The sequence below is a fragment of the Colias eurytheme genome, chromosome 21 (genome assembly GCF_061535395.1).
Source record: "Colias eurytheme isolate Ceu_HAF_F1 chromosome 21, ilColEury1 Martin Lab GWU primary, whole genome shotgun sequence".
Taxonomy (NCBI): Eukaryota; Metazoa; Arthropoda; class Insecta; order Lepidoptera; family Pieridae; genus Colias; species Colias eurytheme.
In genome coordinates this window covers 1688990-1702774 of record NC_143000.1, presented here as the reverse complement: position 1 = coordinate 1702774, position 13785 = coordinate 1688990, and the positions used below count along the sequence as shown (strand labels likewise).

Sequence of the window (13785 nt, the reverse complement as noted above, 5' to 3'; positions counted from 1 at the left end):
TCATCTAGGGGGAGGCTAGAAAAGCGGTTGCGTAGCTCTAGGCCAAACTCGCGACGGACTTCTGGATCTATCAATTTGCTCACGTCGTACCTCCGTCCCAACTTGTTAGCGTCAGATGTTCGATTCACAGTGGCCACTTTCAATCTGACTTCAGCTATCATCAGCAGGTGATCGCTGTCGATATCGGCCCCTCTTCGGTTGCGGACGTCCAGGAGAGAAGTGCGCCACGTGCGGCTTATTGCGAAATGGTCGATTTGATTCCGAGTCGTTCCGTCGGGAGACATCCATGAGTATTTGTGGATGTCTTTATGTGGAAAGAGGGTACCACCGATTACGAGGTCATGGTTCTGGCAAAATTCGACGAATCTATCTCCATTGTCATTCCGTGAACCAAGCCCTTGCTGGCCCAAATGTCTTTCACAAATTTAGGTACTCTTAAGCTGTATAAAATAAAAATAATGCAGAATAGCTCTTAAATATTAAAAAATCTGCACTCTATTGTTAACAGACCGATCGTAATATCATCAACATGTAAGCCATTTAACGTTTTCACACCTGAACGACTGACTGGGTTTGGATGTAACAAAGTATATTAGAAAACTTACAAGGGTAATTATAACAGTGATATAAATTTATATGCAGATTAACTTTTACGCAGTAAAGTGATCACATACAAAATCACTTTTATTTTTAAACAAAATATTAAGAACATTCGCAAAACAAATGACTGGTCTATTTAAAAATGATAAACCCAAAATACGATTTCCTAGTTCGAGTGACGCTGATCATTACCTGGCCTAGATATAATATACAGATTACAGCAGTATTATTGCCATTGTGGTATAGCGACGATCAAAGCTGTCATTTTTCCATGCTGGAAATAATACTGCTAATTCCATATAAGATATCATGGTATGGAGTCTTGTCATAAATTATACTAGTTGTGCCTCGCGGTTTAACCCGCATTGCTCCGCTCCTGTTGGTCTTAGCGTGATGATATTATATAACCTATAGCCTTTCTCGATAAATGGGCTATCTATCACCGAAAGAATTTTTCAAATCGGACCAGTAGTTCCTGAGATTAGCGCGTTCAAACAAACAAATAAACAGTATAATATTAGTATAGATTTTGAACTGATTCCATATTATATGACTACAAAATATAAATGAACTTACGACAAGCTAATCCTCGTCAAATGCGCCAGCCTGACCCCTTGCATATCAAACAGGAATATATAACCGGGCTGTGGACCTCTTTTGTATAGACAGGCATCTGAAAACATAAAATTTAAATGAGTTCCCATTGAAAATGACGACCTGTTGTTATATTTTTAGCATTTGGTTACAATATATCAATATTTAAAGCTACACATAGGGAACGTAACAATATAAATCAAGTTAATAATATTATAAAATTACTAGCTGTGTTCCGCGGTTTCACTCGCATTGCTCCGCTCCTGTTTGTCTTAGCGTGATGATACATAGCCTATAGCCTTCCTCGATAAATGGGCTATCTAACACTGAAAGAATTTTTTCAAATCGGTCCAGTAGTGCTTGAGATTAGCGCGCTCAAACAAACAAACAAAAAAACAAACTCTTCAGCTTTATAATATTAGTATAGATAAGTAAAAAGGTGTCGGTAGGTTATCAACAACATTCGATCTTCAAAAACGACACCGCCGCACACAAAAAGAAACAACTAAAGTAAATACCTACTGGCTTTAGCCTCATTTCGACGTGCGTTGAACCAAAGAACAAAACACCAACCCTAAGCACTTTTTTATATCAAAAAAAAAAATCAAAATCAAAATCAAAAATATTTATTCTGTAACAAATAGTATTACAATTTAACAGTCATTGAGACATCCTTTTAAGCAATAAATGCTTGTGTTAGGACATCTCGCTCTTCCGACAGTACATTATGCTTAAGTGTTACACGAATAACATTTTCTTATATAAAGAGAAATATGTAAAATTTATTTAGATATATGTATTATAGGGAACAGAACGAGTGTATATTTTGTGTGTGTGTGTGTGTGTGTGTGTGTGTGTGTGTGTGTGTGTGTGTGTGTGTGTGAGTGAGTGTGTGAATGTGCGTGTGTGTTTGTGAGAGAGTGTGTGTGTAGTGTGTATATTATATAATATGTTGCTTTTTTTTAATTTATTTTATTTAATTTTAATAAGTCTTCTATTTCCTCATAATTTTTATTTTTTAACCATTTAATTAGTTGCAATTTACACTCCTTCGCTGTTTTAGGGTATATATTTAAGGCTTTATTTATTAAGTTGTATAGGCAAGAAGATTGTTTAGCCTGTTGTCTTCGAGCATATGCGGTTTTAACAAGTACATTGGGAACCACACATGTTTTCCTCCTTCTATTATCAACTTTAGGATCATATTTTAAACTTTTGTGTTGTTTCAGAACAATATTTAATACGTAAAGCTTTCGAACTGTAAGAACATCACACACTGAATATAATTCTTGAGTCGGAAATCTATAAGGTTTAAAATGGATAACCTTAAGTAAAGATCTTTGTGCCCTCTCAAGATCTAGAAATTTTGTTTTGGTAGCCCCTCCCCATACCGTAATACAATATGTAAGCACCGATTGAACAAGTGACACATATACAATTTTCAGCAAATCTGTAGTTGCGACATGTCTTAGGGTCTTGAAGAACCATACAAACTTTCTAGTCCTTGTCATGAGGAGTTCTAGATGTGGATGCCACGACAAACGTTCGTCTATGATTACTCCGAGATATTTTGTGTTAGATACTTTAGTGATTTGTTGACATGAACAGTTTAATTTATCACGGTTAGGGCAAGAATGAATTTTTATATTAATATTAGGTTGATTTCTAATGTAATTAGCAAAGCAGATGTAGTTGGTTTTGGCTATATTAAGAGTCAAGAGATGCATTTCTAACCATTGTGCGATTTTAGCTAAACCAATTTCAGCACTATTTTGTACTTCTTCCCAATCTCTTCCACAAAATACAACAGCTGTATCGTCTGCATATGAAAACACATATCCATTTGTCAAAGACATATCACATAATGAATTAACGTAAAGCAAAAAGAGGGTTGGTCCCAATACACTCCCCTGCGGAACACCATAAAATACCTTAGAATCATCACTACAATGCTCTGTTATCTTGACCCTTTGTCTACGATCTGTGAGGTAACTCCGAAATAGGTTTAAAGAAGTACCTCGTATACCGATTTGCTCTAGCTTCTGCACAAGGATGGGGATAGAGACACTATCAAATGCTTTTTTTATGTCTAGAAATACAGTTATACATTTGTTTCCTACATCTACTTGATTAACGATTAAAGACGTCAGAGCTGTAACAGCGTCTTCAGTACTTAAACCATGTCTGAAACCAAATTGCGAGCAAGATAGTAAATTAAATTTATGTAGGTAAGAAGTTAAACGGTTATTTAATAATTTCTCTAGAATTTTCGCCATTACTGGGAGGACTGAGATGGGTCTGTAATTATTGGGATCGTCTTTATTCCCACCCTTGTGCACAGGCGTTATTAAGGCCAATTTCAGAGCGTCCGGAAAGACTCCTGTTGTAAAGCAGAGGTTTGTAAGATGAGTCATTATAGGTATAATTATATCCCCGGCCTGCTTTAAAAATTTAGTAGTAATATTATCGTATCCCGGTGCGCTATCTGTTTTAAGACTCATCAACACAGATTTAACCTCATCATCATCAGCCTCCAACAAAACAAAAGATGAACCATGGGAACTCGAAGTTAAATATGTGGCCGAGCTAGGACTATAACTTGGGCGGGATAGAATCTCTACAGCAAGTGATTTTCCAACATTGGCAAAGAAATCATTGACGAGGTTAACACATTTATGAGGGGTTGACTGTATAGATAGTAGCTCAATATTTTTATCATGCAATGTCTTCCGTTGTGTAATATTATTGATGGTTCTCCAGAGCATCTTAGGGTTTCCGGCAGCATTAGCTATTTGCTCTTGTTCATATCTACGCTTTAGCTTTTTAATGAGACTAGTGCAATAATTCCTATAACGTCTGTATGTGATTTGCAATACATGATTTTGTGGGTCAGATCGAAGCTTTATTTGTAAATAATTTCTATTGCGAATACATCGTAATACCCCTTGAGTCATCCACGGTTTCAAAATACGTTGCACATTCGGAATAATTTTTACCAAAGTATTGTCAATTATATGTTTTTGTAATAAATTTATTAATTTTTGAGCCAAAATATTAGCATCAACACATAAAAATAAATCATTAATGTTAGAGTTTTGAAGGCTTTTTAATGCATTGTCATAATCCAAAAAACTTCTATATTTGTTTTTACATTTTATTTTATTAGATAATTTTTTTATTTTTAGAAAAATTGTATAATGATCCGAAGTACTTGTTTTCACCGCAATAGAAGCTTTATTTTTAGGATCAATTTTCAATATAAAATGATCGAGACAGTTCTTATCTCTCGTGGGTATTATGTGTCCCGGAAGTAAACCATGTGTTGATAACATATTTAAATATCTAAGTCTATTTGTTTTATCATGAAAACTTTCATTAACTTTGTGAATTAAATTAATATTTATGTCTCCAGTCAAAATAATTTGTTTGCAGTTTTTTATGGATTCTAAGTGAAGACTCAATGAATTAATAAAAATTTCAGCATTAATATTAGACGGTGACCGATAGATTCCGATCAAAATGAATTCCTTAAAACTGATTTGTATACAAGATGCCTGTGAAATATTAATTTCTTTTACATTTACCGAATGGATATTTTTTACATATGCTGTTACACCATCACAGTGGTTTATGTGTTGACTCGTATTATATGAGGTATAGTTATTTAATATGGGTAAAGATTTGTTGCTGTCCAGCCAGCACTCACTAAGAATAATAAAGTCAGGCAAGATTTGTAGTTGTACAAGATTCAATTTAAAGTCTTCCAAATTTTTATAAATACTACGAATATTTTGACATACTATGGTAAGATCGGATTTTTGTATTTTGTACAAAGTTATAAAATCGTGGGTAGTACATTCCTTAGATTCCGCAATATTTATATTATCTAATTCATGCAAAGTATTAAGTGAACTATCCATACTCTATAATAAAATGTTTGAATTCATTTAAAGTATGCATTACATTTTTAAGTTTTATATAATTATTAGTATATTTTAATAGTGTAAGGAGTGCATTTTTAGTGTATGTATAAATTGAAGTTGAAAGTGTAATATAGTCCATTACAAATATAATAGTGGGGAAATCTCGCATAGATATAGGATACCCTCGACAACCAGTTCTGGGTCCATCTTATGTCAGATTCCTTCCGACTAAAACCCCACTCTGTTCATCATTACATAAAGGTAATGCGCATTCATGTTTGTGCATCATGCATGTGACCAAATCTTTTCTAAGGCTTACCCGTAGATCCACGCCTACACTACGGCGGTTGAGTATCCTAACGTTTCAAGCGAATATGTTAAAACTCCCTTGAGGGCTTCTATGTTGTCTTAAAGCAATATTATTTCTCGTGTAGGAAAGTGATGGCGCTAGATAACCTTTATTAGCTCTGTCACTTTTCCACACTGGAATTATTACTGCTTTAAAACATTATTTAATTGAAAAGACACAAGGAAAGAAACGTATTAATTGCAATGACCATTATATTATTATACAGATATTCACATTGATAACCAGTTTTGACATTACGCCATGCATTGCACAAAAATTACAGTGAAAAATTGGGTCAGGTATCTACCTTGATCATCTTCCACGGAAGGTCACATCTTATATACTGTAAATATAATATCTTATATGATAGGGTTGTCAACACAAAGGGATATTTTTACAACGATCAGGGGTTGTTAAAATTAATAAATCAAACTCAAACTCAAAATGTGCAAAAAATTGTAAGTACATAGTTATTCTTTAAATGAACATGTCTTAGAAGCAAAACTTTTGAAACCTTTATTATACTAGACCTGTGTCTCCACAGAGTGAACAAAATGTGGTTCAAAATTGTTTTTATTTATTTTTTTTTTTGTAAAAAAAAACCGGCCAAGTGCGAGTCGGGCTCGCGCACAAAGGGTTCCGTAGCAGCAAATATAATAAATTACAGTTAAATCAACCTATCTCAAAAACTATAAGAGATACTTTGATCAAACCAAAAATCGTTGAAAGAGTTAATTAGCATGCATCACCTCTATTTTTTTTAGAATTTTATACCCCGTAGTTATAAAAATAGAGGGGGGGGGGACATACTTTTTACGACTTTGAGAGCTGATATCTCAAAAACCGTTCACTTTAAGAAAAATGTTTTTTAGAAAACTTTATATCATTTTAAAAGACCTTTCCATTGATACCCCACACGGGTATGTACATCGAAAAAAAAAATTTCATCCCTCAGTTACATGTATGGGGGGCCCCACCCCCAATTCTTTTTTTTACTATTTAGTGTCATATTTTTGTAGCGGTTCATACAACACATATTCCCATCAAATTTCATCACTGTAGTACTTATAGTTTCCGAGTAAATCGGCTGTGACAGACGGACAGACGGACAGACGGACAGACGGACATGACGAAACTATAAGGGTTCCGTTTTTGCCATTTTGGCTACGGAACCCTAAAAAGACTGGGATTGTAACCCGTTACCTAATTATTTTAAATCTCTTCAAATGCCCAGAACAATACTTCCCATAACTGTTTATTGCGATATTTCAAATTATCCGTTTTGCAAATTGCAATTTTTTTATTAGTAAAACACAAAAGTAGCAACCCTATAGGGCTATATCGACCGGTTAAGCATTCATGTGAAACCCGTCGACCTTGCTAATCGATCTCACTAGATTCAATGGTTATAGTATTTAAGTACAGTAATAATAAACATTTTTAGGGTTCCGTAGCAACAAAAAAATATTTTTTTTTCGATACGTTACCTAACTACCTAATTTACCTTTTAATGAAACGCCAAAGGAAAGTATATACTTATTTTATTGATGAATGCGATAGGACCGTACTCAAATGTAGGTCCTTACTCAAACTGAATAATTAATTTAATTATGCCGAAATTATACAATTAAGTATCTAAAATGGAAGACAGCTTCGTCAAAAATAGAGTTTGCAAAGGGCAGTTTGACTGAAATAAACCGATTTGTTTTAACACTTTTTTGAGGTACTTTCTTTTAGCAGTAATACAAAGGTCAATTCTATCTTACCATCAAATTTAAAAAGTTAGGAATACATAATTGCAACGTGTTAAGTAGGTATGATATTAAATTAATGGTTTTAAAGAATTAATTATTTATAAATTAAAGACTTATTAACGGATTTTAAACACGATTTATTCATTATATCATTTTCCCGACGCGGACGTTTCGAACACTTTACAGCGAGCGTGGTCACGGGGAGACTTCCCGGAAAATGATATAATGAAAAAATCGCGTTTAAAATCCGTTAAAAAATCTTTAATTTCTAAATGCAATACTCGCGTAAAATCAAACACTAGAATTAATTATTGGTAATATAACTTACTACTTAAAATACAAGGTGCCATGCTATGTAGAAAATTCCGTTAAATATTTAGAACATCCTTAAAATATTTTATTGATATTCTATAGATAAATATAGAACTGAACAGAATACATTATGTATTAATATTTAAAATGATACATTAGGTTGTGAAGGTATTTACATATTTCTTTAATTCGGATGACCTTAACCCGAGTTTCTAAAAACAATAATCAGGTTTGCGACCTTTTTTGCTACTATAACAGAACTCATATCGTAATGTATGTTTGTATAATTATGTAATGTATCTATACTCATATTATATAGTAGGCAGTAGCTGAAGAGTTTTTTTGTTTGAACGCGCTAATCTCATGAACTAGGTACTGGTCCGATTTGAAAAATTCTTTCGGTGTTAGATAGCCTATTCATCGAGGAAGGCTATCCATACTTATATTATAAATGCTTAAATGCGAAAGTAACTCTATCTGTCTGTCTGTTACTCAATCACGCCTTAACTATTGAACCAATTTGCATGAAATTTGGTAAAGAGATATGTATTTTGATACCCGAGAAAGGACATAGGCTACTTTTTATCCCGGGAAAATCACGCAATCCCGGAAATCCCACGGAAACGGAAACTATGCGGGTTTTTTTTTTGGCTGCGCGGGCGAAGCCGCGGGCGGAAACCTAGTTTAATATAGCTTTCCAAAGTCAAAGGAAATTCCTATGGGAATGAGATATTTCGCTGCGGTAAAAGGGAGCTTATAACATAGTATGAAGTTTATACTATATGCTTATAATGTCACTCTCTGCCTTCTATCTGATGCAAAAATCGTATCATAAAATCACTCCATCGCGACGTTAAATAATGAAACAATATTATTTATAATATTAGTAAATAAGTATTGATGTAACGTTGGATATACCTAACTGAAGAATTTATGCTATTATTATTATCTATTGTAGTATTGAATTAATTATTGTAACTGATCACATTTGTACGTATCATTTTCATAAACACGTTTAACTTGTTTAGGCCCGATTTTTCAATGCTTGGATAAAACTTATCCGTCCGATAAAGTATTACACGATAATATTAAAATATCACGTAAACTGTCAAATACGGGCAATTAGAATACGTTTTTAAAATGGTAGTTTTATACATTATTCGACGAATAACTTTTATCCAAGCATTGAAAAATCGGCCCTTAGTTTTATATTTATGACATAATCCTTATTTAAAATTATAATTTTTAAGAGAATGGTAGGGCATCGATACGTTCTCTCTCTTATTTAAATTATTATTTACTATCTGTGGCCCGCGGTTTTACCCGCATTGCTCCGCTCGTGTTGGTGTTTAGCGTGATGATATATCGCCTCCCTCGAAAAATATCTAACACGAACATAACACGAAAGTATTTTTCAAATCGGACCTAAAGTTCCTGAGCTCAGCGCGTTCAAACAAACTAACGAAGTCTTCAGCTTTATAATATTAAGTATAGATGTTAATTTATATTGTTAGTTAAATTTACACACACACAATATTTTAACGAATCTTAATGCCATAACGTAAAGAAAGTAGTAAAGTTATATAATATATGTAGTAAAGTTATATATTAATGGTAAATTTCACCAATTATTTTTATAATTTTTTCACATATACATAATACCAAAATAAACACACTTATTAATATAATAATTAGTACATTATATAAATGAAATAAACATTTTAAATAGATTATAATTAAAAATAAGTCGGCGAAAACTGGTTTTTAACAATTGTTTTTTTATTTAATTAGATTTCTTAACTGAGTTTTATTATAATAACTAGTTTACCGCCCGCGGCTTCGCCCGCTTTGTCTAAAACCTTATAAATTATATACAAAAACCTTTCTCTTGAATCACTTTATCTATTAAAAAAACCGCATCAAAATCCGTTACGTAGTTTTAAATATTTAAGCATACAAAGGGACAAAGGGACAGAGAAAGCGACTTTGTTTTATACTATGTAGTGATTTAAAAATAACATCTTATCGAAAGTTGGCTTTTACAAAATTATAATAAATATTTTATAAAATTATATTTTCTTAAAATGCAGCAAAAAGATCTTTAAAATAACTTATTCATTTTAAAAAGAAAGAAAATTGAATTAAATTAAAACTACAGTGCTCATTGCGGTCATAATTATAATTTAGTAGCCAATTTCATATTCTGGCGAATATTCAAGATTTTTCTTTATGAAAATGTTAATTTTCTTTTATATTATTAACCGACGTTTAATACTATAAAAGAATACATTTTTTTAAGCTATTGCATAGCTTCTATCGCGGGCCTTGAGCGCGGGGACCGAATCGAGAAATTCCGTAACGAAAAAACCTCACGCTCCCCACTCCGACGGGCTCGGAGGTTTGGCTTGAAGGCATGCTATGCAATAGCTTTACCGCGGCAGTCCCCGAGTGCCACACGTCTTTTTTTTAATAAATGTGTTTGATACGATTTTTTGTCATTTGGTCCCTTTTTAAACTCTGGGGTACCTCCCTCCCAAGGAATGTTAACTTATTTATATTTTTATAGAAAAGCATTACCTATTAGTAGATTTTTCTACTCCTACGGAACTGCGTGAGATACTCGGATATTAGCTACCTACTCTTTCATTTAAACGGCTGATCGATTCTAAATAAAGTTTCACATTAATTATAGTATAATTTGTATACGTAGTATATTATTATTAGTCTGTGGTATAATCTTTTTATACGCCGACTAAAACTGGGGCATAATACAGTGACGTAAGTTCGCATATTTAAACCAGTTAGTACTTAAGCTCATAATTAAATACCTATTAATTAAGGAAAAACAATGTAGTGCTAAATTTTTTATTAGATAAAGTTTATTTTTATGAAGTGATTATGAACGTGCGCATATACAGGATGTCCCACTATCGATGATCGGTATACTAAGCGCGAAGGGACTTGTAATTTTGCATACACTGATCACGTAAAAAATACTTAAACAAGAAAATTACGTCGTTTCTCTAGCTTTGCGCATCCGGCATATACCACTTTGCTAAACGTTACCACCGTGATACGTGACTGACCACTGACCACGTGCGGGTGGCAAAATTGGGCGGATTGCTTCTTCACAAAGAGTTTTAAGAATTCATATAATTCGTATAAAAAAAAGGCGCCTGGAACTTTATACTTAAGTATTTTTAGTTTTTACGTACTCAGCGTATGCAAAACTATAACCTCCTTTGAGCTTAGTATACTGACGGTGGGACACCTTGTATATTTAATTATTCTTCTAAGAACTCTAAATCAGTTTAATTGTTCATGATTTAATCATCGTGTTTAGTTTTATAATATCCTTGTTTGAAATTAATATTGTCAAGGTTAATAAAGTTAAAATATAACGTTTTAAGAACTATAATAAATCAAACTTGATTATAAAAATGACGGATTTGAATTTGAATAAACTTTAAAATGTAGCTATTTCATATTAAATTTAGTACGAGGAGACATAATCTAATGCCTTTACCTTAACTACGATTTATTTTTCACTATATTACCTAATTAATATAATTTAAAAACTAAAAAACACGCTTATGCTCATGAAATTATCGTATCACAGATTCTTGATAAGTATAGGTACAAAGTTTGAATTAAATCTGTCAGTGGATCGAAATCGAGTCGAGATGTGCTTGTAAAGAACCAATCATATCGCTTGATTTAGTTTGAAGCGATACCACAGTATTACAATATTATTTCCTACAGTAAGGAATCGCCTTTGAAGTCGCGCGATGCCGCCGCCAGCGTAGGTACTTACGCTGCCACACGAAAATACGCTAGGGTTGCAACAAATGGGAAATAAAACAATTGTGATTATTAATATTATGATGAAATCATTTATTCATATTTCATATGTAAGTACATTCAAAATAATTGCGATTATTAAATCTGATGATTTGTTCATAAATATATAATTACAGATATGGCACTGCTAAATATTATTTACGTGGACACTTTATTTTTGAATGTTCTTAATTGTATATTATAACATTTAACTAAGTAATGCATTCGCATTGGGATGTACAATCTGATTAGGAAATAATGAGGACAACATATACATAGCTTTGATTTTAATTCAACAGATACAATTAATACAATTTTTCTGAAATATTGTTTCCTTCTGGGATTTCAATGTAGATTTACATCCGTAAACGGAACAGTTTGTGCGCGCCATAATAGAATATGTAAGTACCTATGTATAATAAAATTATTACACAAAAAATAAGACTGCGTCGTCCTTTCGCGATAGGTAAAGCAATCTCAGCGTGATTGCTTTACGCGGCCCGCGTCGCCCGACCCCCGCCAGTTCCCCTCCGTTTCTCTGCCCAAGTACATTCGTCGCACTACTGTAGGAAATATGGTAATACTGTGGCGATACTATTGGTTATTTACAAACACATTCCTCGCTACACATCCTCGCACATTTTTGAAAAAGCACCCTAATTCCTAAAGGAGTCCTTCTTAACTAGTTATTGCATGTCGGTTACATACAAACCTACAGGTGAAGCTAATAAAAGTATTCGAAGCCGCGTTTTTTCAATTAGTACCTACTTTTAAAGTTGACACATGTTTTGTAATCTGTATGTATGTTACCTATAAACAGGTTAGGTACAATGTAAAACCACAACCGACCTTCCGATTTCTCCGTAGTCTGGTAATAGGATAAAAATCCATATACGTCATTGTTCATTAACATTGGTTTGGTTACGCACAAGACAAGTTTTATGAATAAATTACTGTAACACTAAAGATACAAAGAAAATATATTTTACATAAGTACGAACAGAATAGGTATGTATCTAAACAATCTCTAAAGTCTATAATATTAACAACTAGCGGTCCGCCCCGGCTTCGCCCGTGGTACATGTTTACGTTTTCTCTACATAAGAACCATCCTCGTACTTCAAGGAATATAATAAAAAAAGAATTATCGGAATCGGTTCAGCCGTTCTCGAGTTATGCGCTTACCAACACATTTTGCGATTCATTTTTATATATAAGAAGATAATTATTGAAATATTCAATTTCGACATCAACATAACGAATTTTGAATACATAATATTAAAAATAAAAATATACCTATAGGTAGCTAATTGATTTTTTTTTGGCTAACATCCAAAAGGGCTAGACCGATTTCGTCATAACCAACAGTAGCAAATATTTTATTTTTAAAGAACTATTGAAAGTTCATTAAAGGAATATATTATTCACTAAAAACTGCGACAATATTGGATTCGCAAATTTCTACTTTTTGTTGCCTTAAAAACCTCGGTATTTAAAGTAGGCTTCATAAATTAATTCATTTGTTTTTAAAAAATTTCCACTTTTTTATTTTATTGGGTTTTACTTACGAGATGGAAAATTCAAAATATAGATACAAAAAAAAATTGTAAGTAAACTTCCAAGGCTACAAAGTTCTGCATCAAAGCGTCTTTATAAACATTTTACTTCATTACTGATGTAGTAGGTATAATATTTCATTTTATTTATTACTAGCGGTCCGCCCCGGCTTCGCCCGTGGAACATATTTACGTTTTCTCTACATAAGAACCATCCTCGTACTTCAAGGAATATAATAAAAAAAGAATTATTGAAATCGGTTCAGCCGTTCTCGAGTTATGCGCTTACCAACACATTTTGCGATTCATTTTTATATATAAAGAAGATAATAATAATAACAACCCATTTATTTTTTAATCATAAAATACAATAAATATACGTACTTATTTATTTATTTTAATAATTAACTTGCAAAAACTAAAAAAAAATTAACTAGGTATAATTGCAAAATTATTCATGTAAGTACAATTCTATTTTTTTTTATTAAAAATAAAAGTCGAAAATAGTCATATTGACTGACCGGTTGGCTTGGTTGGTAGTGACCCTGTCTTCCAAGCCAGAGGTCGTGGGTTCGATTCCCACTCAGGGTAAATATTTGTGTGTTGAACAATGAACATAAATGTTTGCTGTGTCTGGGTGTTAAAATCTTAATATATATAAATCTCGTGTCACAATGTTTGTCCTCAATGGACTCCTAAACCACTTAACCGATTATAATAAAATTCGCACACCATGTGCAGTTCGATCCAACTTGAGAGATAGGATAGTTTAAACATGTAGGTACCACGGGCGAAGCCGGGGGGGACCGCTAGTATATACATATAAGTATTTATTAAAACTTATATATGTATGGTTA

At 32.9% G+C, this 13785-nt stretch overlaps 1 protein-coding gene across 1 annotated transcript in view; it reads right to left on the bottom strand.

Annotated features, from left to right (window-relative positions):
* The window catches only part of LOC149898918 (alpha-tocopherol transfer protein-like), a 39369-nt gene that overhangs the window by 10437 nt on the left and 15147 nt on the right, over positions 1-13785 (bottom strand). Inside the window, exon 3 of the mRNA XM_090114478.1 lies at positions 1177-1273. Coding sequence (XP_089970604.1) covers positions 1177-1273 — 97 coding nt within the window. The remainder of the gene's footprint in view (positions 1-1176; positions 1274-13785) is intronic.